We start from the raw sequence: 23,046 nt of genomic DNA, 5'->3' as shown, positions 1-23,046 counted from the left end.
CTGTTGAGTTTTCATCCTTGAGCCTTAGACTCTGTAGCTTAGGTAGCTCACTCAGAAATCAGTCAAAATTATTATTTAAAATTTTTTGTTGTTGTTGTCCAGGCATGGTGGCTCACACCTGTAATCCCAGCACTTTGGGAGGCCAAGGAGGATCACCTGAGGTCAAGAGTTCAAGACCAGCCTGGCCGACATGATGAAACCCCATCTCTACTAAAAATACAAAAATTAGCCAGGTGTGGTGGCATACACCTATAGCCCCAGCTACTGGGGAGGCTGGGTCACAAGAATAGCTTGAACCTGGGAAGCAGAGGTTGCAGTGAGCAGAGATCATGCCATTAGACTCCAGCATGGGCGACAGAGTGAGACTCTGTCTCAAAAAACTAAAACTAACTAAATAAATAAAATTTTAAGAGACAGGGCCCTGCCATGCTGTCCAAGGTGGTTTTGAATTCCTGGCCTCAAGTTATCTTCTAGCCTCAGTCTCCCAAAGTGCTGGGATTATAGGCATGAGCCACCATGCCCAGTCTATAATTATTTAATTGGTTATTTTATCACTAAAACAATTCAATGAAAACAGAGGTGATGAATAAAGTTGTCGGAGTCTCACCAACGCATCTTAATGTAGACATTTCTCATTGTCTGAACTAGTACCCTGGGTTCTTTGTCCTACCTCCTAGAAAATTAAGGAACATGGACACAAAGGTGGGTTGGAACGAAAGTTTAATAAGTGAAAGAGGCTGGGTGCAGTGGCTCACACCTGTAATCCCAGCACTTTGAGAGGCTGAGGCGGGTGGATCACCTGACGTGAGGAGTTTGAGACCAGCCTGGCCAACATGGGGAAACGCCATCTCTACTAAAAAATCAAAATTAGCCAAGTGTAGTGGGGCATGCCTGTAATCCCAGTTACTTGGGAGGCTAAGGCAGGAGAATGAATCCAGGAGGCGGAGTTTGCAGTGACCCGAGATCACACCATTGCACTCGAGCCTGGGCAACAAGAGTGAAACTTCGTCTCAAAAAAGAATAATAATAAGTGAAAAAAAAAAATTATCTGCAGCAGAGAGAGGAGTCCAAGTGGATTGCTGGGTTACGGCTGAATTCAAAAGCTTTTTTAAGAAACTCCTCTCTCATCTCTAGCAGTTTGAATAACTTCTCATCAGTAGAGCTGTCTGTGCAACTCCCAGTATCTTACAGCAGCTGTGGGCATGTATCTAGGCAAGCACAAAGCCTGGGTCTCTTGTTTTGATAGCTGTGGGTTTGTTTTAGGCAAGCCCCCCTCCTCCCTGTGTAAATTTCCACCATGGATATGCCTGAAAAGGGGAGGAAAGTTTTTTCCTAGGAGCTCGCTAATTAGACAAAGTTGCTTATCTGTGTGCAGGTGCAGCCTGTTTTTCCCAAATGATTTTTCCTTTTCTTCTCCCTCAAAGTCAGAAAGGCAGGAGTTCCTTATTCTTTTAAGGGCTGAAGGAGGAAAACTCCCACCTTTTCACTCTGAAGGTTCACAGAAAATAAACTGACCAAAGGCAGATGAATAGGAGAAAAATTCATACAAAATTATTAATGTGCAGGGGAAGGTGGGAATCATACAGTGGTTGTTCCTAAGCTCTCAATGGGGCACAGATGCATATATACCGTTTTTTGTTTGTTTGTTTTTGAGATGGAGTCTTGCTCTGTCGCCCAGGCTGGAGTGCAGTGGTGCAATCTTGGCTCACTGCAGCCTCTGCCTGCCGGGTTCAAGTGATTCTCCTGCCTCAGACTCCTGCGTAGCTAGGATTACAGGCACACACCACTATGCCTGGCTAATTTTTATATTTTTAGTAGAGATGGGGTTTCACCATGTTGGCCAGGCTCGTCTCGAACTCCTGACCTCAGGTGATCCACCCGCCTCAGCTTCCCTAAGTGCTGGGATTACAGGCGTGAGCCACCACACCTGGTTTTTCATAGGGGATGGAGGAGATGGGGACTGTAGACAATTCTCTTGAGGGGCAGTAATGATTATTAGGGAGAATGAATGGACCAGGGAGAGAGAAATTAGCTTATACATAATTATCTTTGGAATTTGAATGAGCTTCAGAGGCTGACATCATCTTGTGGAAAAGTATGTCTATGTGTGGTTGCATTACTTAGTCTTCTTTCCAGCTATAGATAATGAGATTTCAGGGAGGGGATAGAAGGCAACAGTGTTTCTTCTGTTAAGAAGCTGCCTTGGCTGGGCCCAGTGGCTCACGCCTGTAATCTCAACACTTTGGGATGCCGAGGTGGGTAGATCATTTGAGGTCAGGAGTTTGAGACCAACCTGGCCATCACGGTGAAACCCTGTCTCTACTAAAAATACAAAGAAAAAGCAAAAGCAAAAACAAAAAGCCCACAATTAGCCAGGCTTAGGAGAATCACTTGAACCTGGGTGAGGGAGGTTGCAGTGAGCCCAGATCATGCCATTGCACTCCAGCCTGGGCAACAAGAGCAAAGCCCTATCAAAAAAAAAAAAAAAAAAAAAAAAGCTTTCTAGGTCAACTAAAGAAATTCCAGAGAGAGTTCCTTCCTGTACTTTGTGGGTGGAAAGGGAACAAGGCAAGGATAGAGAGACCTTGATTCTGAGGCTTATTTCTAAAGCCTTTTGATTTTCCAAAGCACTCGGCATGCCCAGGCACCATATTCTGGGGAAATGTTTTCTGTGCTCCAACCCTCGCATCTTCTTAATCCTTTTCCCGGGGATGATATTCAATGTATTTAAAACCCATACAGCAAAAGCATGAACAAATCAGAACAGACAATGGTTGCAAATGCCCAGCACAGCCACGTGGACTCCCCGGACGCTGGCAACCCTCTCCTTTCCTGGATGACGCTGTCAACTCTCTGGGACAACTTTCTTGACTTGTAATCCAAATACATATGTATAGACCCACATGCAGACACATAAAGTATAAATATGCACATAGGTTTGAGAAAGAAAATAAACTTTGTATCTGAAGAATGCAAAGCCCCTTTAAATTATCAGGCCCAGAGAGGCATTGAAACATGACAACTATCATACCTTACTTCCTCCTAAGGCTCAGTAATTATCTCTTGGAGCTACTTGATATATGGGCTCTACACTGACACCAAGGAGCCATAAAATTAACCTAACTACGCCATACACTGGACACCATAACTCATACCATACGCTAGATGCCATTATTCGTACCCTATAGTTCAACAATGTATAGCCAATCACTAATCAGTGTTCTTTTTTTTTTTTTGAGATGGGGTCTTGCTATGCTGCCCAGACTGGTCTTAAAAGTCCTGGGCTCAAGCTATCCTCCCACCTCAGCATACTGAGTCGCTGTGACTACAGGTGTGAGCCACTGTACCCAGCTAATCAGTGTTATTTCTATAAATCAATGAGTCAAGAAACACCATATCAGCCACTAATCCCAGCACTTTGGGAGGCCGAGGCAGGCAGATTACGAGGTCAGGAGACCATCCTGGCTAACATGGTGAAACCCCGTCTCTACTAAAAATACAAAAAATTAGCCGGGCGTAGTGGCGAGCACCTGTAGTCCCAGCTACTTGGGAGGCTGAGGCAGGAGAATGGCGTGAACTCAGGAGGCAGAGCTTGCAGTGAGCCAAGATTGCACCACTGCACTCCAGCCCGGGCAACAGAGCAAGACTCCATCTCAAAAACAAAACAAAACAAAAAACAAAGAACCCACTTGTAACTTGTAAGGGGAGAACTCACCAAGGCAAGGGAAGTGTTTCCCGGGCAGCTGTCCACACTTGGCTCAAGTAAACTCTTTAAAATTATATTATCTTCTTCCTTTAGGTCGACAGGTTTTTCGTTTTCCTATTAAAGCAAAACATGAAAGCATAGTAGATATATAGCTCTGAAATTCAAGTTTTATTGCAGGTATCTTTCACATCAGTATTCATAGATCTGAATGAGCCTATAGAATCATTTGCAGTAGCTGAAGAGTATTCCATAGTTTATCCAATCATCTCTAAATGGTGATATTTAGATTGTCTTTCAAAAATATTTTTATAATTGTTGTGGAAAACAAGGACAGCAGATTCAGAATTTAAGAGTTATAAACTGTCATTTATAAGAACTGCACTTCAGAAAGAAGGCATCTGCCCAGATGAGGCAACAAAACTAGTCTTTCTTTTATGCATGAGACTCCCTTCAAGAAATGCCTGGTGGTTAGCAGGAGAGAAATGGTTTCATGATACTTACATAGAGCCCAGGGCAGAGAAGAGGAGAGGGAACACCTTATAATAATAAATTAGCAAATTTTAAAAGGTTCATTAAAAAGAGTGTGGAAAGCATATATTTGAATGAGGTCTGCTGTTTATTTAGTGTCTTTTTTTTTTTTTTTTTTTGAGACAGAGTTTCACTCTTGTTGCCCAGGCTGGACGCCATTACTCGCACCCTATAGTTCAACAATGTATAGCCAATCACTAATCAGTGTTTTTTTGTTTTTGTTTTTGTTTTTTTGAGATGGGGTCTTGCTATGCTGCCCAGACTGGTCTTAAAAGTCCTGAGCTCAAGCTATCCTCCCACCTCAGCCTCCTGAGTCGCCGTGACTACAGGTGTGAGCCACTGTACCCAGCTAATCAGTGTTATTTCTATAAATCAATGAGTCAAGAAACACTGTATCAGCCACTAATCCCAGCACTTTGGGAGGCTTAGGCGGGCAGATCACGAGGTCAGGAGACCAACCTGGCTAACATGGCGAAATCCCATCTCTACTAAAAATACAAAAATTAGCCAGGCGTGGTGGCGGGCACCTGTAGTCCCAGCTACTCTGGAGGCTGAGGCAGGAGAATGGCGTGAGCACAATCTTGACTCACTGCAGCCTCCGCCTCCTGGGTTCAAGCGATTCTCCTACCTCAGCCTCCCGAGTAGCTGGATTTACAGGTGTGTGCCGCCATGCCCAGCTAATATTTGTATTTTGGGTAGAGACAGGGTATCACCATGTTGGCAAGGCTGGTCTCAAACTCCTGACCTCAGGTGATCTGCCTGCCTTGACCTCCCAAAGTGCTGGGATTACAGGTGTGAGCCACCGCACTGGGCCTATTTAGTGCAATTTTTTTAAATTTAATTCAAAGTTCCCGGATACATGTACAGGACGTGCAGGTTTGTTACATAGGTAAATGTGTGCCATGGTGGTTTACTGCACCCATCAACCCATCACCTAAGTATTGAGCCCCGCATGCATTAGCTATTTATTTTGATGCTCTCCATCCCCCGGCCCCCCAACCCCTGCCACCAGGACCCAGTGTGTGTTGTTCCCCTCCCTGTGTCCTCATTGTTCAGCTCTCACTTATAAGTGAGAATAGAATATTAAGAATCATTTTTGTAAAGACTTTAGTTTTTCCTACCTCCTGATAGAACACACTGTTTTACGGAGCAGCTATTTCTTCCTGTGTTCAAAGTCAGCTGCTGAACACACTGTAGCTTCCTGCTTTTTCCAGAGCAGAACCCTAGACATTGATGCTCATGGGCCCGGAGCCATTTGTTCGGTGGCTGTCCCTAGCACACCACAGGTCTGGGTTAGGTGAGACAAACAAAATTAATCTCTGGTGCACATACCAGCTTCACCAGGCCACAGTGGGCTTTCTCACCGCATCTCCTGCTTGGGGTCTCTGTGCTGCCCCTTAACCTTTTAGAAACCCATAATTTGGGGGCTCTGACCAAAGTCGCCCTTTCCAAGACAAAAACTTCCCACTCTGGAGAAAAGACGCCATCTTGAGGGGAGCGCGTAGCAGGGTGGAGAGGGAGGTGGGGTCTGAGGGAGGCTGAATAAGCACATTAACCCATCACTTCTCTGACCACCTTCTCAACAGGGCTCTGAGTCTCACATCTATGCTTTTCCCTCTAATGTCTTCTCCTCATAGTCTTAACCGTTGCGGTAATGAATTACATTTGTAGAAATGGTGCCACTTTTCAGAAAATATGCATAGAAAGAGAAACTATTGCTATCATGCTTTGGCTGTAAAATGAAATCATTTTACCATCTCTATCCCCAAAAACTCGTCTGTATTTTGCTCCCTCTTCCCAATTCCACTGGGATGTAATCTACCAATTCCTGTAAAGAGGTTAACCACTGGCCACCACAGATTTTCTCGCCTCCCTCCCTCCCTCCAGGTATTTTCCAGGTTTTCCTGATTATAAGAATCACCTGTGGTGCTCGTTAAGCAAATATTTCCCAGGCACGTCCTCTGGAGAGTCCAATTCAGTAGCCTTTGGGTGGGACTCAGGAATCTGTGACATTAATGAGAGCTCCATGTGATCCTTTTGATCAAGGAGTCGGGGAAACATTTTAATCTACAGTGTTATTTCAGATGCCTCGGGTTACTCCTCAAAGGCAACACATGAATCAATACTGTTTAGGTTGATGCAGAAATAATTGTTTTTTGCCATTAAAAGTAGTGGCAAAGGGCCAGGCGCAGTGGTTCATGCCTGTAATCCCAGCACTTTGGGAGGCTGAGGCAGGTGGATCACTTGAAGCCAGGAGTTCGAGACCAACCTGGCCAACATGGTGGAACCCTGTCTCTACTAAAAACACAAAAATTATCTGGGCGTGGTGGTGGGCGCCTGCTACTGGGAAGGCTGAGGCAGGAAAATCGCTTGAACCCGGGAGGCGGAGGCTGCAGTGAGCCGTGATCGCGCCACTGCACTCCAGCCTGAGTGACAGAGCGAGACTCCATCTCAAATAAATAAATAAATAAAAGTAGTGGCAAAAACCACAATCACTTTTGCACCAACCTAGTAATTGCAAATGTCACCCATCACTTGTATAGAGTCTAGGCATTATATTCACCTATTTTAGAACATGGGCTGCAGACATCTAGTTATCTCAAAGAGCAATGAGAGATGTTGAAAAAAATACATTGATCAGGCCTCAGGAAATCTGAGTTCTCCACCTGGCCCCTGACACTGTTGGGGCAAGTTTCCTTGCCTCAGTTTCCCCACTGGGAAACTTACAAGTGCTTTACAACAACAAAACATTCTTATTAGATCACTACTCCCTTTTACCCAGAAGTTTTACTTTGAGGAATTTATCTTGAGGGTTAACCAAGGAAATGTATCAGAATGCTCATGATGTTATTGCTTATAATGATGAAAAATTGCAAGCTACCTTAATGCTCATAATTACGGAAGTTATATAAACACAGATTTATCTCAACATTGAATACTAGGCCGCCCTAAAATGGTAACAGAGAGCTTTATGTTTAATAGGTTATAAAGTGACAGTGGCAGATTACAAAACAGTATTTAAACTTTCCTCCCAGTTTTTTAAAAAATTGTATGTGGTGTTTGTAGAAACATGTCTGTAAAGTTACCCACCTAAATATTAGCAGTGGCACTATTATGAGTGACTTTTGCCTTTTCTCTGTATCCTTCTGTAATTGTATTTTTTTGCTGTAAGCTTAAGCTTTTACACTTGGGGTCAATAAGGGTTCATTCATTTTTTTAAAGATATTTCATGTGCATTATCAGGGTAACTTCTGCAGTAGCCAGGAGACTAGATGTTACTTAAAAGGTTTTAGTTTAGGTGCAATGACTCATGGCTGTAATCCCAGCACTTTAGGAGGCCGAGGTGGGCAGATCACCTAATTCAGGAGTTCGAGACCAGCCTGACCAACATGGTGAAACCCTGTCTCTACTAAAAATACAAAAATTAGCCAGGTGTGGTGGCACGCACCTGTAATCCCAGCTACTCAGGAGGCTGAGGCAGGAGAATTGCTTGAACCCAGGAGGTGGAGGCTGCAGTGAGCCAAGATTCCACCAATGCACTCCAGCCTGGGTGACAGAGTGAAACTGTATCTCAAAAAAATGTTTAGTGATGTGAACAAGACTTGTTTTTTTCTCAACAAAGCCCATGATTCTCTTTCACTCTACATTGCAGTTGTAAATAATTTGCCCAAGATCCTAATTTCCCCCGAAGTTATAGGGAAAACACCAATTTACTCACCTGCAGCTGATTTCCGCGAACTCTGATTTCATGCCTGGCCCACAGGGGCAGCTGGCAGAATACCCGGCACAATCTGTCAGGAATCAGAGAGGCCACTTCCTTTCCCAATCCTTCCCTTTCAGCTGGGAGAATGGGAGAAGAGTCAGGTGCCCACAATGGGGAGAGCTTGTTGATGCGACTGGATTCCTGCTATAAAAACACAGAGCAGCCCACCCTCTACCCGGTTGATCTGGTAGTGCCTTTTGCTATGGCGTGCGGGCAGAGAGGAGGCTCTTGGAGACCCTCGGGCTGGTTCAATGCAGGCTGGAGGTGAGTAATTCTGGAAGTGGAGGGAGCGGCTATGATAGCTTTGTTTGTTGAAGTCCATTCTTCTTGACTATCTCCCTGTCTTTTTTTCCAGCACTTACAGGTCGATTTCTCTCTTCTTTGCCCTTGTGACTTCAGTGAACTCCATAGATGTTTTTCAGTTGGTAAATCCTGCTTTTCCAGGTATGCCTCTTGGGTGAGGGAAGTCTTCTTAGCAGAGAAAAACAGGTTGCAGCTGGAAGGCCTAGCCGGCCAAGAGACACAGGCCTGGCTCAGACAACCTCCATTCACCCCCTTCATTACCTTGGTCAGGTTACCGGATCTTTCCTCTGCGAACCTGTAGACTTACTATACCTGCTAAATGAAAACTCACAACACCTGCACTGCCTTCCAATCCCTCACTGCCTCAAGCTTTATGGTATCCCCAGAACAGCAAATCACCACAACTAACTTCAAACACAAACTCACGCTTAAGGAAAACATCGACATAACAGGCAAAACTAGAGCTGCTCACTTGACATTCACCTGAGCTGCAGAGTAGCAGATGATGGGCAAAAGTTGATCTTAAAAACAAAAAAAGCAGCCAGGCGCCGTGGCTCATGCCTGTAATCCCAGAACTTTGGGAAGCCAAAGCAGGCGGATCACCTGAGTTCAGGAGTTTGAGACCAGCCTGGCCAATGTGGTGAAACCCCGTCTCTACAAAAAATACAAAAACTAGCTGGGTGTGGTGGTAGGCACATATAATCCCAGCTACTCGGAAGGCTGAGGCAGGAGAATCACTTGAACCTGGGAGGCTGAGGTTGCGGTGAGCCGAGATCGTGCCACTGCACTCCAGCCTGGGCAACAGAGAGACTCTATCTCCCCCCGCAAAAAAAAAACAAACAAAAAAAAAAAAAAAAAAAAAAAAAAAAAGGTGTCCTCAGACTTACCCAGGCCTTCGTTTAACGTCCGTTTGCAAAACCTGTTGACAAAGCTTTTGTCAGTATTCCAGACCTGCCTCCATCCGCTCCACTGTCGAGGTGTTGACCTGGCTTCTACAGACCTGCTTGTCAACCCTAACCTGGGCTTCTTCCTGGAATACTTCAAAAGCGCTGGGTGCCTGATATTTTCCTTACAGTTCTTGGTATATTGTATCGTTGTTATCTTGCTCACTTGTTTGTGAGCTCTCCCAGGGTAGGGGACGATTCTTGCCTCCCTCATCTGGAATCCTTCCCATCCAAGAGGAGTCTATACATTTTTGTGGGAGTTGCATCATTTATGACTCAAAGCCCCCAGATGCTTCCTTTGCTCCCTAGGCACTGTCATTTGCGATGAAAGGGGAATAACAGTGGAGTTCCCAAGCAGTCCTGGCACCAAGAAATGGCATGCATCTGTGGTGGGTAAGTAACGTGTGTTAGCTCATCATAGTCCTGATTAGCAGACAGCCTTTGGCTTGGGCCCATCCTGTTGGTCTGGGGAGCAGACTGCCCAAATTCCTGCAGCAATGGCATCCAACTCCCATGATGCCATGGGGATACCTGATTTGCATGAGGCCACCCAGCACGTAAGACCTATCTTTCTTTGAAAGTGTCTTACGTCAGCATCTCTGGGAAGCTTCTGGCTGCAAGTCATACCATCTCAGAGCTCAAGTCCTATCACCGAGTTGGGGTGGAAGTGAAGGGACTGAAGTGCCTTAGAAATGGACTGGTGGTCTTAACTCTGTAGCTTTGGACTGTCACTAAAATGTACTCAGCCATCCTGTCTAATCCTGCTCTGGTCTTGGCAGATCCCCTTGGTCTCGACGTGCCGAACTGCACTTACATCCTGAACCCAGAAAAGTTCACCCTGAGGGTTACCTATGAAAACTGTACCAGGAGAGTGGTAAGTCCATTGCTTTGAGCAGTTCTTGGGGAAGTATGTAGTAACCTAAGAGTTACTGGTAGTAAACTTGGCTAAGAACTTACTCTTTGGAGTAAAGCAGTGGCTCTCAACCAAGGGGGTGGTGTCTCGTGTGTGGTTCTTCTTTTCTATTATAATCTGTCCAGGCCGGGTGTGGTGGCTCACACCTGTTATCTCTGCACTTTGGGAGGCTAAGGTGGGTGGATCACCTGAGGTCAGAAGTTTCACACCAGCCTGGCCAACATGGTGAAACCCCATCTCTACTAAAAATACAAAAAATTAGCTGGGTGTGGTGGCACACACCTGTAATCCTAGCTACTTGGGAGGCTGAGACAGGAGAAGCACTTAAACCCAGGGGGTGGAGGCGGAGGTAGCAGTGAGCTGAGATTGCTCCATTGCGCTCCAGCCTTGGCAACAAGAGCAAAACTGTAGGGGGGTAGTGGCGGAGAATCTGTCCAGGGGACACTTGGCAACATCTAGAAATATCTTTGGTTATCACAACTGGGGGTAGAACAGCTGCTACTGGCATCTAATGGATACAAGCCAAAGATGCTGGCAGACAAAAAAACATTACCCAAGTCTCCTCCCCATAACACAGAATTACCAGGCCTGAGATGTCAGTGTTGAGGATGAGAAACCCTGGCATTCAAGTACTTGAGCCCTTGAGCCCTGGCTCTACCACCAATTAGGTGTTATTTCCAGCAAGTTAGTCCTTTCAAGCCTGTTTGCCTACTAGAAGATGACAGTAATGGTGCCTGCTCCATGGGGTAATAAAGACTAATGATGGTCTACAGATTAAGACCTGGTGCAGCACCTGGATACAACATATGATGAAACATGAGCTATTTTGATCTGTAAACCCCCATGTGAGATGGAAGGCTATTTTGGTGCCAGCAAATAGAAATCTGACATATAGAAACAGGTGTTAAAAGGCAAACAGCAGCCAAGCAGTAAGGTTTTTTCTATTGCCAAGCAACAGTATTGCCCAATAAGGAATATTAGGAGCAATAAAAGCAACCTGTCTAAGCAGAAGCTAGCAAGTTGCAATTTGGAAAGTTTGGATTTAATTGACTAGTTGGACATAGGCCTGGGGTGAGTTCTGGGAATCTGCATGTCTAACAGTCTACACCATCTGATTATGATGCAGGTGGTCTGCAGTATAAGCTTTGTGCAGATACATTCTTAGACCCTACTCTGTAAACAGGCTTGAACTGTAAGTCATCTGGTCCCCAGAGCCCTCTATGATCAACCAATGAAGTAATCATATGTCCTTCATGAAAAAAATCTCATAATTTCCTTCTAAAACAGACCTTCTCAACATTAGAGGGCTTAGAGTTGCATTCCCTTAGACCAAGGGTCTGCAAACCATAACCTGTGGACTGCCAAATGCAGTCCATGGCCTCTTTGTGAGGCAGGCTTGCTCTGTAGCCCAGGCTGGAAAGCAGTGGCTGCAATCATGGCTCACTACCGCCTAGAACTGCTGAGCTCAAGGGATTCTCCCATCTCAGCCTCCCGACTAGCTGGGGCTACAGGCATGCAGCACTATGCCTATCTAATCTTTTCTTGTCGAGATGGGGATTTCAGCATGTTGTCCAGACTGGACTCAAACTTCTGGCCTCAAGGGTTCTTCCCACCTCAGCCTCCCAAAGCACTGGGATTATAGGCATGAGCCACTCTGCCACTGTGCCTAGTTCATGTCTTTTTTTTTTTTTTGTCTTCAAACTAAGAATGGGTTTTATCTTAATCTTCTTGAGACAGGGTCTTGCTGTTGTCCAGGCTGGAATGCAGTGGTGCAATCTCAGCTCACTGCAACCCCCACCTCCCGGGCTCAAGCAATCCCCTATCTCTCAGTACCACCTCAGCCTCCCCAGTAGCTGGGACAACAGGCATGCACCACCACACCCAGCTAACTTTCGTGGTGTTTTTTTTTTTTTTTTTTTTTGTAGAGACGGGGTCTCACCATGTTGCACAGGCTGGTCTTGAACTCCTGAGCTCAGGCAATCCGTCTGCCTCAGTCTCCCAAAGTGATTGGGTTATAGGCAATGAGCCACTATGCCCAGCTGGCTCTTAGCTTTTTAAAGTTCTTTTAAGGAAACATGCTATGGATTTCATGTGGCTCACATGAGTCTAAAACAGTTGCTAATGCATAACAGAAAAAGGTTGGCTGACACCTACTTTTAGACTGAGTTCCCTAAAGTCAGGGGTAATAGCAAGGGTGGCTCTACCCAGCACAATGGCAGCTACTTAGGTACTTAACAAGTATTCAGATAACCTTGGTAGAAGCCCCAAACCAACCCCATTCAGCCAGGACCATGGTACTGAGACATAGGGCAGACACAAGAGAAATAGAAACTGAACTCCATTTCCTGATACTAAAACTGGCCTATCAGCGTGAGTCTTCACTAACAGATTGCAATGGGCTAGCTAGTCTCCTGGTACAGGAATGAGGTACCTTCCAGCACTTGTGGTATTTGTAACTTTAAGGGTTTTGCCACTCAGACGGGTCAGATGGTATTCTAGAATCCCATGGAGGTACAGCACTTAGTGTTCCCACTATGCTATTTCTACACAGCATGGTGGATACCAGATGACCATCAGAGTCATGAATGACAGTGCTGCTCTAAGACATGGAGCTGTCATGTATCAGTTCTTCTGTCCAGCTATGCAAGTAGAAGAGACCCAGGGGCTTTCAGCATCTACAATCTGCAAGAAGGATTTCATGTCTGTGAGTGAAATGGGCTGACTGCTTGGGGTATATGGCTACTGTAGGGGGAATATGATGATCTAACCAGGGCTGGGCTTAGAAATCAGACCAGGATTTAATCCTGTACTTGCTAACTTTCTGTGTGATGATGGTTTAACTTTAACCACCCTGAGGCTTTGTTTTCAAGTCCAAAGTGATGGGACAATAATGCTCACCTCAGGGTGGCTCTAAGAATTGACTGAGAGTGTATACATGGTACTTGGCATATCATGCATGGCAATAGGGTTTTACTGGTAGTTGCACTCACATTAATCATCTGACAAATGGAATACATGCCATATTCTAGGCCCTACCCTAGATGCTAAGATACAATAAGTGAACAAATGGCCCAATCACATCTTCATGGATTTGGAGTCTAACATGGCTAATGTCAACCATGGACAACTAAAAAAAACCACTGATATAAAAGCAACTCCATAACAATGATAGAATTGCATGGCTTTACATAGTACCTAATTTATATGGACATAGGTCAAACGGGTGAATGTTTAAGAACATTGTCCCGGTCAGGTGCAGTGGCTCACGCCTGTAATCCCAGCACTTTGGGAGGCTGAGGCAGGTGGATCACCTGATATTAGGAGTTGGAGACCAGCCCGACCAACATGGTGAAACCCCATCTCTACAAAATATAAAAAATTAGACAGGTGTGGTAGTACTTGCCTGTAATCCCAGCTACTTGGAAGGCTGAGGCAGGAGAATCGCTTGAACCCAGGAGACGGAGGTTGCAGTGAGCTGAGATTTCACCATTGTACTCCAGCCTGGGTGATGAGTGAAACTCCAACTTGCAGGGGGAAAAGGTGTCCCAACTTACAACTAGAAAGGAGCTTAGATCTTCCAGCTGCCTCTTGGGATCAGAAGTTCAACGAAGTATCATGACATCTAAGGGCACAGTCAGGGTTCATGTGCTTATTCTGCATCCCACAAGCAGGCCTTTTGGTTTGATAACCACACAGCAATTTCTCTAGCAGGTGACATGAATTCAGAAACATGTACCTCCAAATCAGAGTCTTACATCACAATTCTCTTCTTCCAGTTTTCCTTGCCACGGGTCTTCTCTGGCTTGGCTGATGACAATAAGGTATGAAAGCAAATTTTAAAAATCAGACTTTAATAACCTTTAATTCTATGTTAAAGGTGATATTACCTTCAACCTGATAAATCATTAGGCTACCAGAGACTTGGTTAAGGGAGCGCCAGCCCTCTAAACAAAGCTTTTTGACTTCAGGTGACCAAACTTAAGATGGGATGGAGCATTGAGGTTGGTGATGGTGCAAGAGTCAAGACTCTAACCCTGCCAGAGGCCATGAAGGAAGGCTTCAGTCTCTTGATTGACAACCACAGGATGATCTTCCACGTGCCATTCAATGCCACTGGAGTGACTCACTATGTGGTAGGTGTGGAAGTCTTTCTTTGTGCCACCAAAGCACAGGCCATTATTCCTAAATCCAAGCATAATCTCAACCATGTCTTCACATTAACTTATAATACAACCCATATAAGCATTTTAATGCCTATTAAGTGCCAAACACTTCCCTGGGTATTCACGACTATAATCCCAGCACTTTCGAAGGCTGAAGTGGGCAGATCGCTTGAGGTCAGGAATTCAAGACCAGCCTGGCCAACATAATGAAACCCTGTCTCTACTAAAAACACAAAAACTTAGCTGGGTGAGGTGGTGCGTGCCTATAATCCCAGCTACTCAGGAGGCTGAGGTGGAAGAATCGCTTGAACCCAGGAGAGGTAGAGGTTGCAGTGAGCAGAGATTGTGCCACTGCACTCCAGCCTGGGCAACAGAGTGAGACCATTTCTCAAAAATAAACAGACATAATCCTTACCTCAATCTAATCTCTTTCCCCATAGTCTTAAATCTATACTACAACATAGAACAAGCATACGCCTAAAAGCTTTATAGGTTAAGGGGTTCTGTTTGGGTTGTCAGTGTCCTATATTTTATAGCAAGTATTGGTGCTTTCCAGGCTAATAGTCTGAACACTGCACTAAATTAATCTCCTAAAGTACTTAGGACAGGTCCTGACACATAAATGCTCAAATGCCAACCACTTCAAGAATGGTCCTATTTCCCAGTAAGAACACAAATGGATTGAAGCTTGAAAACATTGTCTGGCTGCTGATACTTTAAAACAGTCATATGGGGTAAGGACAGATCTTATCTGCCTAGAAGTGATTGGCTATAGGTGATCTAGACAACATTCTTCCAGATGTTAGAACAAGGTTAAAATAAGTGTACCTCCAGAACAGTCATTAGACAAATGCTTAAATCCTACTTGTGTCAAAGTAGTGCCCATTACTTGGATATATTCTTGCCGAGAGGATTCTTACTGGTTAGAGATTCAAGTAACCAATGTTATTTCTCCCCCAGCAAGGTAACAGTCATCTCTACATGGTGTCTCTGAAGCTTACATTTATATCTCCTGGACAGAAGGTGATCTTCTCCTCACAAGCTATTTGTGCACCAGGTAAGGTCCCAGATAGCTGCAACCTCAATGTGGGAGACACTGTCCTAGAAGCTTAATCAAGGCTGGTAATGGGCATTCTGTTGTCATTCCTTCTAGATCCCGTGAACTGCAATGCCACACACATGACTCTCACCATACCAGAGTTTCCTGGGAAGCTTAAGTCTGTGAGCTTTGAAAACCAGAACATTGATGTGAGCCAGCTGCATGACAATGGAATTGATCTAGAAGCAACAAATGGCACAAAATTGCATTTCAGCAAAACTCTGCTCAAAACAAAAGTATGTTCAATCGTCAACCACTGAACTCCACTGGGTCCTTGCTTGAAGTATACTCTTGTGGGTAGTCCTGATATGGCTGATAACTTGCCCGTGAGTTCTAATTGCCAACATAACAGATTCAAATGCCAGAAGGCCTCATTTGATCATCTTGCATAAGTGAAATACCAAGTAACTGATGTTCATTCTCTAAACATAAAACCTCTTTAAGTTCTGCCATGAAAAATCATCTAAGTGTTTCTAAGTCTGAAAACCGTCTAAGGCCCCAACTGAGTAGTAGCAACTACTTGTCAAATACCTAATGATGAATCTGTCCTGGTCAGCGAACAGGACACCTTGATCTAAACAAAAGGGTCCCGTAGTGTCGCTACTGAGGTTAGCCTTCACTAGAACTGCCAGGGATACCGCCAGATGATAACCTTAGGTTGGGAGTACATGTTATACAATACCATTTTATAACATCTGTAGAGTCCTTTTGACTCAGACCTGGCTTGGCAGAGGATTCCACTATTCTTTGGAATTTGATCTGTTAATTCAAACTTTAGTGCCTTGTACAAAGAGTACAGTGCTAGGTACTCCAGGGCATGAGTTTAAAGCAATAAATCTGCCTGGGAATACATCCAGATCTGAGGAATTGATAGGGTCTCTCTTGTTTTGGCTTAAAGGGAACCCAGATAAGTCTGGAGTTTGTCCTGCAAGTATTCAGTGGACTTCCTTGCTGTTTCCCTGTGACAGTTCCGGGCCCCAACAGGCTGTGGCTGCTAATTGACATTCTTTTCTTATTTCAGTTATCTGAAAAATGCCTACTCCATCAGTTCTACTTAGCTTCACTCAGGCTGACCTTTCTCCTTCAGTCGGAGACAGTATCCATGGTGATCTATCCTGAGTGTGTCTGTGAGTCACCAGTTTCCATAGGTAAAGACCTTTTATTAAAACCATATTCTACCTTTTTTCTCCCTTGGCTCTTCTTATACATGTGGGCAAATGTATAGAAGGTCAGATTCTGATGTATTGCTTATAGACTGAAGAAACTAAAGACTAGTCAGATTAGAAACAGTCTAGCTGCTATGATGGGGTCCTAAGTATGATATTTTTAAGATCCCTTACATAGGTAGATTTTATGGTAACTGCCCCATGGTTAAGTAACCTAGATATTTTGGCTTAGGAGCCTGAACCTGCCATCTAGGTAAGAATGTTCAAACTTCTAGTTAGAATTAAAAGTTTAAGTCCCGCCTGACCCCGAAATTCCTACAAATTCTTAAAGAAATACAGAGTGAATATCTCTTGTTTAGCATTGCCTCCACCATGTGCTTCTGTTTAATTTGATCTGCACAAGTCAGATCAAATAGAAAAATCAGTTCCTGCCTCAGTTTCTCCCTGAACTACTCAGGATTTGTGAGTATACAAAGAAAGGATACAATAACATAGGTGCTGTACTTAAAGCCACATTAAGTTTAATTTTAAGTCAACTTCTGCCCTTCATCAGGATTCTCACTGGTCTTATGCTATATAGCACCTCTTCCTATGTCTACTGGTCCCTCTTTTGGATGAAAAGTCTTCATCTCACATAGAACAATCAACTAACTTCAGCTCCCTTTGTAATTAAAGCTGCAGATCAAGGTTCCCTCACAAAGTCTTAAGACAAATTCTGACGCCTCCTAAATTAGAATTTCTCCCTCGTAGTATATCAGGTTGGGAGATGACAGTATCACAGGGCAGACAACCTTATTTTCTCTAAACTTTCACCGCTGTCTAGTTACAGGGGAGCTGTGTACCCAGGATGGGTTTATGGACTTCGAGGTCTACAGCTACCAAACACAACCAGCTCTTGACCTGGATACTCTGAGGGTGGGCAACTCATCCTGCCAGCCTGTCTTCAAGGCTCAGTCTCAGGGGCTGGTACGGTTCCACATACCCCTGAATGGATGTGGAACGAGATATAAGGTTAGTACTGGCGGATGGCATGAGGTTAAGACTCATCTTTGATATAACTGGCTGCTAACCCACTATCTCTGACCTTTAAGTTTGAAGACGATAAAGTCATCTATGAAAATGAAATACATGCTCTCTGGACGGATCTTCCTCCAAGCAAAATATCTAGAGACAGTGAGTTCAGGTGAGATAAAATTGCTATTTGACTCTTAAGCTCTAGTTTAAACTCAAGCAATTTTTTAACCTGAAGTTCTCTGTACCTACCCTCCCTCCAAACTCTTACAGAATGACAGTGAAGTGTTCTTACAGCAGGAATGACATGCTACTAAACATCAACGTTGAAAGCCTTACTCCTCCAGTGGCCTCGGTGAAGTTGGGTCCATTTACCTTGATCCTGCAAAGCTACCCAGGTAAGAGATTGTGGTCTGTGAAATTGCTTAAATAATTTCAAACTTCCCCCTAAAATGAACATCCTGATACTGCCAGACTAATGGAGCGGTGGTGACCTATGTACACGTGTTGCAGCCATTAACTACTTGAATACTATTCAATTTCAGACAATTCCTACCAACAACCTTATGGGGAAAACGAGTACCCTCTAGTGAGATTCCTCCGTCAACCAATTTACATGGAAGTGAGAGTCATAAACAGGGATGACCCCAACATCAAGCTGGTCTTAGATGACTGCTGGGCGACGTCCACCATGGATCCAGACTCTTTCCCCCAGTGGAACATTGTTGTGGATGGGTAGGTACTCCCTGTACCATCAGTTTGCCCAGCTAATCCATCAGAACTTGCCAGTAATGGGAATAAACCCTTTTGGGGTTTAGAGGGGCATTCAGCCATGTTAGACCCAGATTTAGTCCTTGTTTTCTAATCAGGACTCAATGCTGCCTTCTGTGTTGTTTTTGTTTTGAGATGAGGTCTCATTCTATCACCCAGGCTGGGGTGCCGCAGCATGATCTTAGCTCACTGTAGCCTCTGCCTCCTGGGTTCAAGCAATTCTCCTACCTCAGCCTCCCGGGTAGCTGAGATTACAGGGGCATACCACCAAGCCTGGCTAATTTTTGCAATCTTAATAGAGACAGGGTTTCACCATGTTGGCCAGGCTGGTCTGGAACTCCTGACCTCAGGTGATCCACCCACCTTGGCCTCCCAAAGTGCTGGGATTACAGGCGTGAACCACCACGCTTGGCCGCATGCTGCCTTCCAATCACCTTTTGAATCTTAAGGAATGAATTCCAAAGCCCCAGAAAGTCTGACTCTACTATGGGTGTTGATCATCTGGAAAGACTGATCTCCAGCCTCCCATCTGTTGAACACCTACCGTATGCCAGGCACAGTGCTATGTATTCCACATCCACTAGTTGTCCTAGTCATTTTATTGCATGAAGAAACCCCAGCTTGCTGCCTAGACAACCAGGCCAAAACAGTACTTACACAGTGGAGCTTGGATTAGAATATCCATCTGACTCTAGAATCTGAGCACTATGATACTCTGAGGTTGTAGCCACACACTTGTACACATAGGTGTTCATCCTCATAGCTCTCCTGCCATGTCCTGTCCTACAGCTGGATCTTACTCATTCTTACAGAATAGTGTGTACTTGGCTAAAACTACTTTTGCTTTCTTGAAGCTGTGGTAGCTCAGTTGCTAAGCCTTTTTTGTTTTGTTTTGTTTTTTGTTTTTTTGTTTTTGTTTGTTTGTTTGTTTTTGTTTTGAGATGAAGTCTCGCTCTTGCATCCCAGTCTGGAGTGCAATGGCATGATTTCGGTTCACTGCAACCTCCACCTCCCCAGTTCAAGCGATTCCCCGGCCCCAGCCTCCCAAGTAGCTGGGATTACAGGCACCTACCACCACATCCAGCTACTTTTTGTATTTTTAGTAGAGACAGGGTTTTGCCATGTTGGCCAGGCTGGTCTTAGACTCCTGACATCAGATGATTTGCCCACCTCGGCCTCCCAAAGTGCTGAGATTACAAGGGTGAGCCACCGTGCCTGGCCAAGAAACCAGTGTCTTCTGAAATGATATAACTTGTACTTCTCATTTAGTTGGCAAACAGGTACTGCTAAAATTGTTAAAATATAACTAGCCTATACAACTTATGACTTCATAGACATTATAGGTCAGGTAAGAAATGCTGAGTAAAACGAAGATGCTGGTAGAAGGTAAATGTGGCAATAGTCCTGAAGACATTACATATGACTAAATCTGGGCAGACGTTGAATTTCACTCCAAGATGCATGTGACTGACATCCCTCCCTGGTGCATACCTCCTAGCTGTGCATATGAGCTGGACAACTACCAGACCACCTTCCATCCAGTCGGCTCCTCTGTGACCCATCCTGATCACTATCAGAGGTTTGACATGAAGGCTTTTGCCTTTGTATCAGAAGCCCATGTGCTCTCTAGCCTGGTAAGTGATTCAGAAGTCACTAGGGACAGGTTAAGTGTTAGTGCATCGATTCCATTTAACTCTCTTCTGTCACCAGGTCTACTTCCACTGCAGTGCCTTAATCTGCAATCGACTCTCTCCAGACTCCCCTCTGTGTTCTGTGACCTGCCCTGTGTCATCTAGGCACAGGCGAGGTAAAAACTTCAAAATCCTGTTTCTGTGAGTCTAATTCAAAGCAAGTATCAACTTTTCAGAATAGAAGATCTTAAAGACAGGTATAACTCACTCTTCACTTAGTGCCAAGAGCTCTTGTTGGCCCAGTCAAAACTTCTTGGCCCAGTCTAGCTTATTCATGTGACAGGTCTAAGATGAACAGGTTCTTTTTTTTTTTGACAGAGTTTTGCTCTTGTTGCCCAGGCTAGAGTAAGATGGTGTGATCTTGGCTCACTGCAACCTCTGCCTCCCGGGTTCAAGTGAAGTGATTCTCCTGCCTCAGCCTCCCAAGTAGCTGGGATTACAGGCACCCACCACCACACCCAGCTAACATTTATTTTTATTTTTATTTTTATTTTTATTTTTTTGAGATGGAATCTCGCTGTGTTGCCCAGGCTGGAGTGCAGTGGCCAGATCTCAGCTCACTGCAAGCTCCGCCTCCTGGGTTTATGCCATTCTCCTGCCTCAGCCTCCCGAGTAGCTGGGACTACAGGTGCCTGTCACCATGCCTGGCTAGTTTTTTGTATTTTTAGTAGAGACAGGTTTCACCATGTTGGCCAGGCTGTTCTCAATCTCCTGACCTCAGGTGATCCACCCACCTCAGCCTCCCAAAGTGCTGGGATTATAGGCATGAGCCACCACGCCTGACCCCAAGAATCCATCCCACTTTTACAGGAAAGGGCATAACCTATCCTGCAAAGGCAGGACAAACCACATGGACAAAATATTCCAGAGAGCTTCTACTTCTAAGCATTCCATTGACACACCTCTCGAACCACTATTCCAGAGGCTAAACACAAACTTGATCCCCTGTCTCCAGCCACAGGGGCCACTGAAGCAGAGAAAATGACAGTCAGCCTCCCAGGACCCATTCTCCTGTTGTCAGACGACTCCTCATTCAGAGGTATGGAACTAAAACTTGGAGTACTTCCTGGATTCAAGTTCTTAGCTTTTTATGCCAAGGGGTCAGTGTTTACATATACCATGTACCCATGGTAAGTCTAAATAGAAGAATAAAAGGCTAAGTCTCTTCCCAGAGGTAGGCTTCTATTAAGTCTCCTGTGTACTCTTCTAGAAATCACTTCAACACAAGTAGGATCCTATCTTCTACCTACTGATCTAGAACTTGGTCTCTAACCTGTCTTATCTACCTTATATCTGTACAAAGAACCATATAGGATTCCATGTGGCTCTACCTTAGTCATGATCCTCATTCATGGATATCTATAGGTTTATTTCTAGTGTTTTCCTCAGTCCATAATAGAATCCTTTTTTTTCTTTTTGAGATGAAGTTCCGTTCTTGTCGCCCAGGCTGGAGTGCAATGGTGTGATCTTGGCTCATTGCAACCTCTGCCTCCCGGGTTCAAGTGATTCTCCTGCCTCAGCCTCCCAAGTATCAGGGATTACAGGCACCTGCCACTGTGCCTAGCTACCTTTTTTTTTTTTTGTATTTTTAATAGAGATGGGGTTTCACCATGTTGGCCATGTTGTCCTTGAACTCCTGACCTCAGGTGATCTGCCCGCCTCAGCCTCCCAAAGTGCTGGGATTACAGGCGTGAGCCACCACACCTGGCCACATACACATTAAAAAATCCTCTTAAGTCTCTAACTACTATACAAGAAATTCAAGGTGCATTTCTAGTAGGATTAGGTCAGAGCATGTACATCTTAACATGCTATGGCCAAACTTAAGTCTGTATTAGTTTATATTCCTGTTATCACATATCCTTACCTGAGATAGTCTTAATGAGCAACCTGTGGGATCACACCCTCAGGTGACAGCTAACCACATTGACTAGCATGAAGATGTTGTACTAAACTCTCAGGTTCTTCCCTAGGTGTTGGCTCATCTGATCTAAAAGCAAGTGGGAGCAGTGGGGAGAACAGTAGGAGCGAAACAGGGGAGGAGGTTGGCTCACGAGGTAAGTTTATTCAGTGTTGCACATTTCTGAAATAAGCCTGTTGAAGGCTTAGTTTTACCCCCTTCTCTGGGGAGCCTTATGTAAGGCTTCAACTTACCCTTACTTAAAAATACTGAAGACTCAAATGTCGTCTTCCTTTGTAGATGTTATGGACACCAAAGGGCACAGGACTGCTGGAGATGTTGGTTCCAAAGCTGTGGCTGCTGTGGCTGCCTTGGCAGGTGTGGTGGCAACTCTAGGCTTCATCTGTTACCTGTATAAGAAAAGGACTGTGTCAAATCACTAAATGGGCTTCTAAATAAAGCAGTCAAAATAAGTCTCTTGCCTTCTACATTCTCATTAAGATTAGATGACAAGGGATCATTTCTTTTGTTCCTCAGTGTAGAGGCAGTACCTCAGCAATCCTCTGGGCAGGATTTGTGTATAGATACAAATAGAGAAATTCGTGGTATAATTGTTTCCTGTCATTTGGCCCCTTCTGATTCTCTAACCCTAATACATGAGTCGTCTGACACTCCCAGTCAACAGTAGAGCTGAGCTACAGCCCACCTCTGGGGGTACACTTGAGTCTACAATCTTACATAGCATAAGAAGCCAGCAAGCTACCCACAATTACTGGCAGAAATCCCACCCTCCTTTTTTAAGGGAAGGGAAACCAGACTTTCCTAAGAAAGTAATAAGAACCTACTTCAAGATAATTCCTAACTCAAGTTACACTCAAGCTTACAACTTTCCTGAGCTTAAAAGGACTTAGTTACCTTCCCACTTAAACTAAAGACAAACAATCTTTCTTTGGTAAGGAAAGGAGTACTAAAGTGCCAGAGTCCTAAGACCCAATTATAACATTCCAAGAATCAGACTCCACCATTCAGCTGAGCCTAGAGTGAGTTTTCCACTACCTGTATTTGATCTTGACCCTCTCCTGAGTCCT

At 44.6% G+C, this 23,046-nt stretch overlaps 1 protein-coding gene across 1 annotated transcript; it reads left to right on the top strand.

Annotated features, from left to right (window-relative positions):
• The first annotated feature begins 8,174 nt into the window (after positions 1-8,174).
• On the top strand, positions 8,175-22,428 carry ZP2 (zona pellucida glycoprotein 2). The gene is made up of 19 exons (XM_045382294.3): positions 8,175-8,261; positions 8,353-8,441; positions 9,554-9,637; positions 10,024-10,118; positions 12,709-12,861; positions 13,934-13,978; positions 14,126-14,290; positions 15,281-15,377; positions 15,474-15,655; positions 16,441-16,567; positions 17,409-17,596; positions 17,677-17,768; positions 17,870-17,994; positions 18,142-18,331; positions 19,866-20,001; positions 20,078-20,174; positions 21,014-21,097; positions 22,032-22,115; positions 22,259-22,428. Exons 1-19 carry the CDS (start codon positions 8,200-8,202, stop codon positions 22,399-22,401), a joined length of 2,238 nt encoding a protein of 745 aa, XP_045238229.2. The 5' UTR covers positions 8,175-8,199; the 3' UTR covers positions 22,402-22,428.
• The last annotated feature ends 618 nt before the right edge of the window (positions 22,429-23,046 follow it).

This window comes from Macaca fascicularis, chromosome 20 (genome assembly GCF_037993035.2).
Source record: "Macaca fascicularis isolate 582-1 chromosome 20, T2T-MFA8v1.1".
In the NCBI taxonomy this organism is placed as follows: domain Eukaryota; kingdom Metazoa; phylum Chordata; class Mammalia; order Primates; family Cercopithecidae; genus Macaca; species Macaca fascicularis.
Note: the sequence above shows the minus strand (reverse complement) of the source record. Positions and strands in the feature narration are given on the sequence as shown.

Bases quoted from the DNA above. Each gene is read 5' to 3' on its own strand.
- ZP2 (XM_045382294.3), top strand. From the start codon at position 8,200: ATGGCGTGCGGGCAGAGAGGAGGCTCTTGGAGACCCTCGGGCTGGTTC. The intron at 14,291-15,280 runs GTAGGTGTGGAA...TTTCTCCCCCAG, and splicing joins CTGGAGTGACTCACTATGTG to CAAGGTAACAGTCATCTCTA. The intron at 17,597-17,676 runs GTTAGTACTGGC...CTGACCTTTAAG, and splicing joins GATGTGGAACGAGATATAAG to TTTGAAGACGATAAAGTCAT.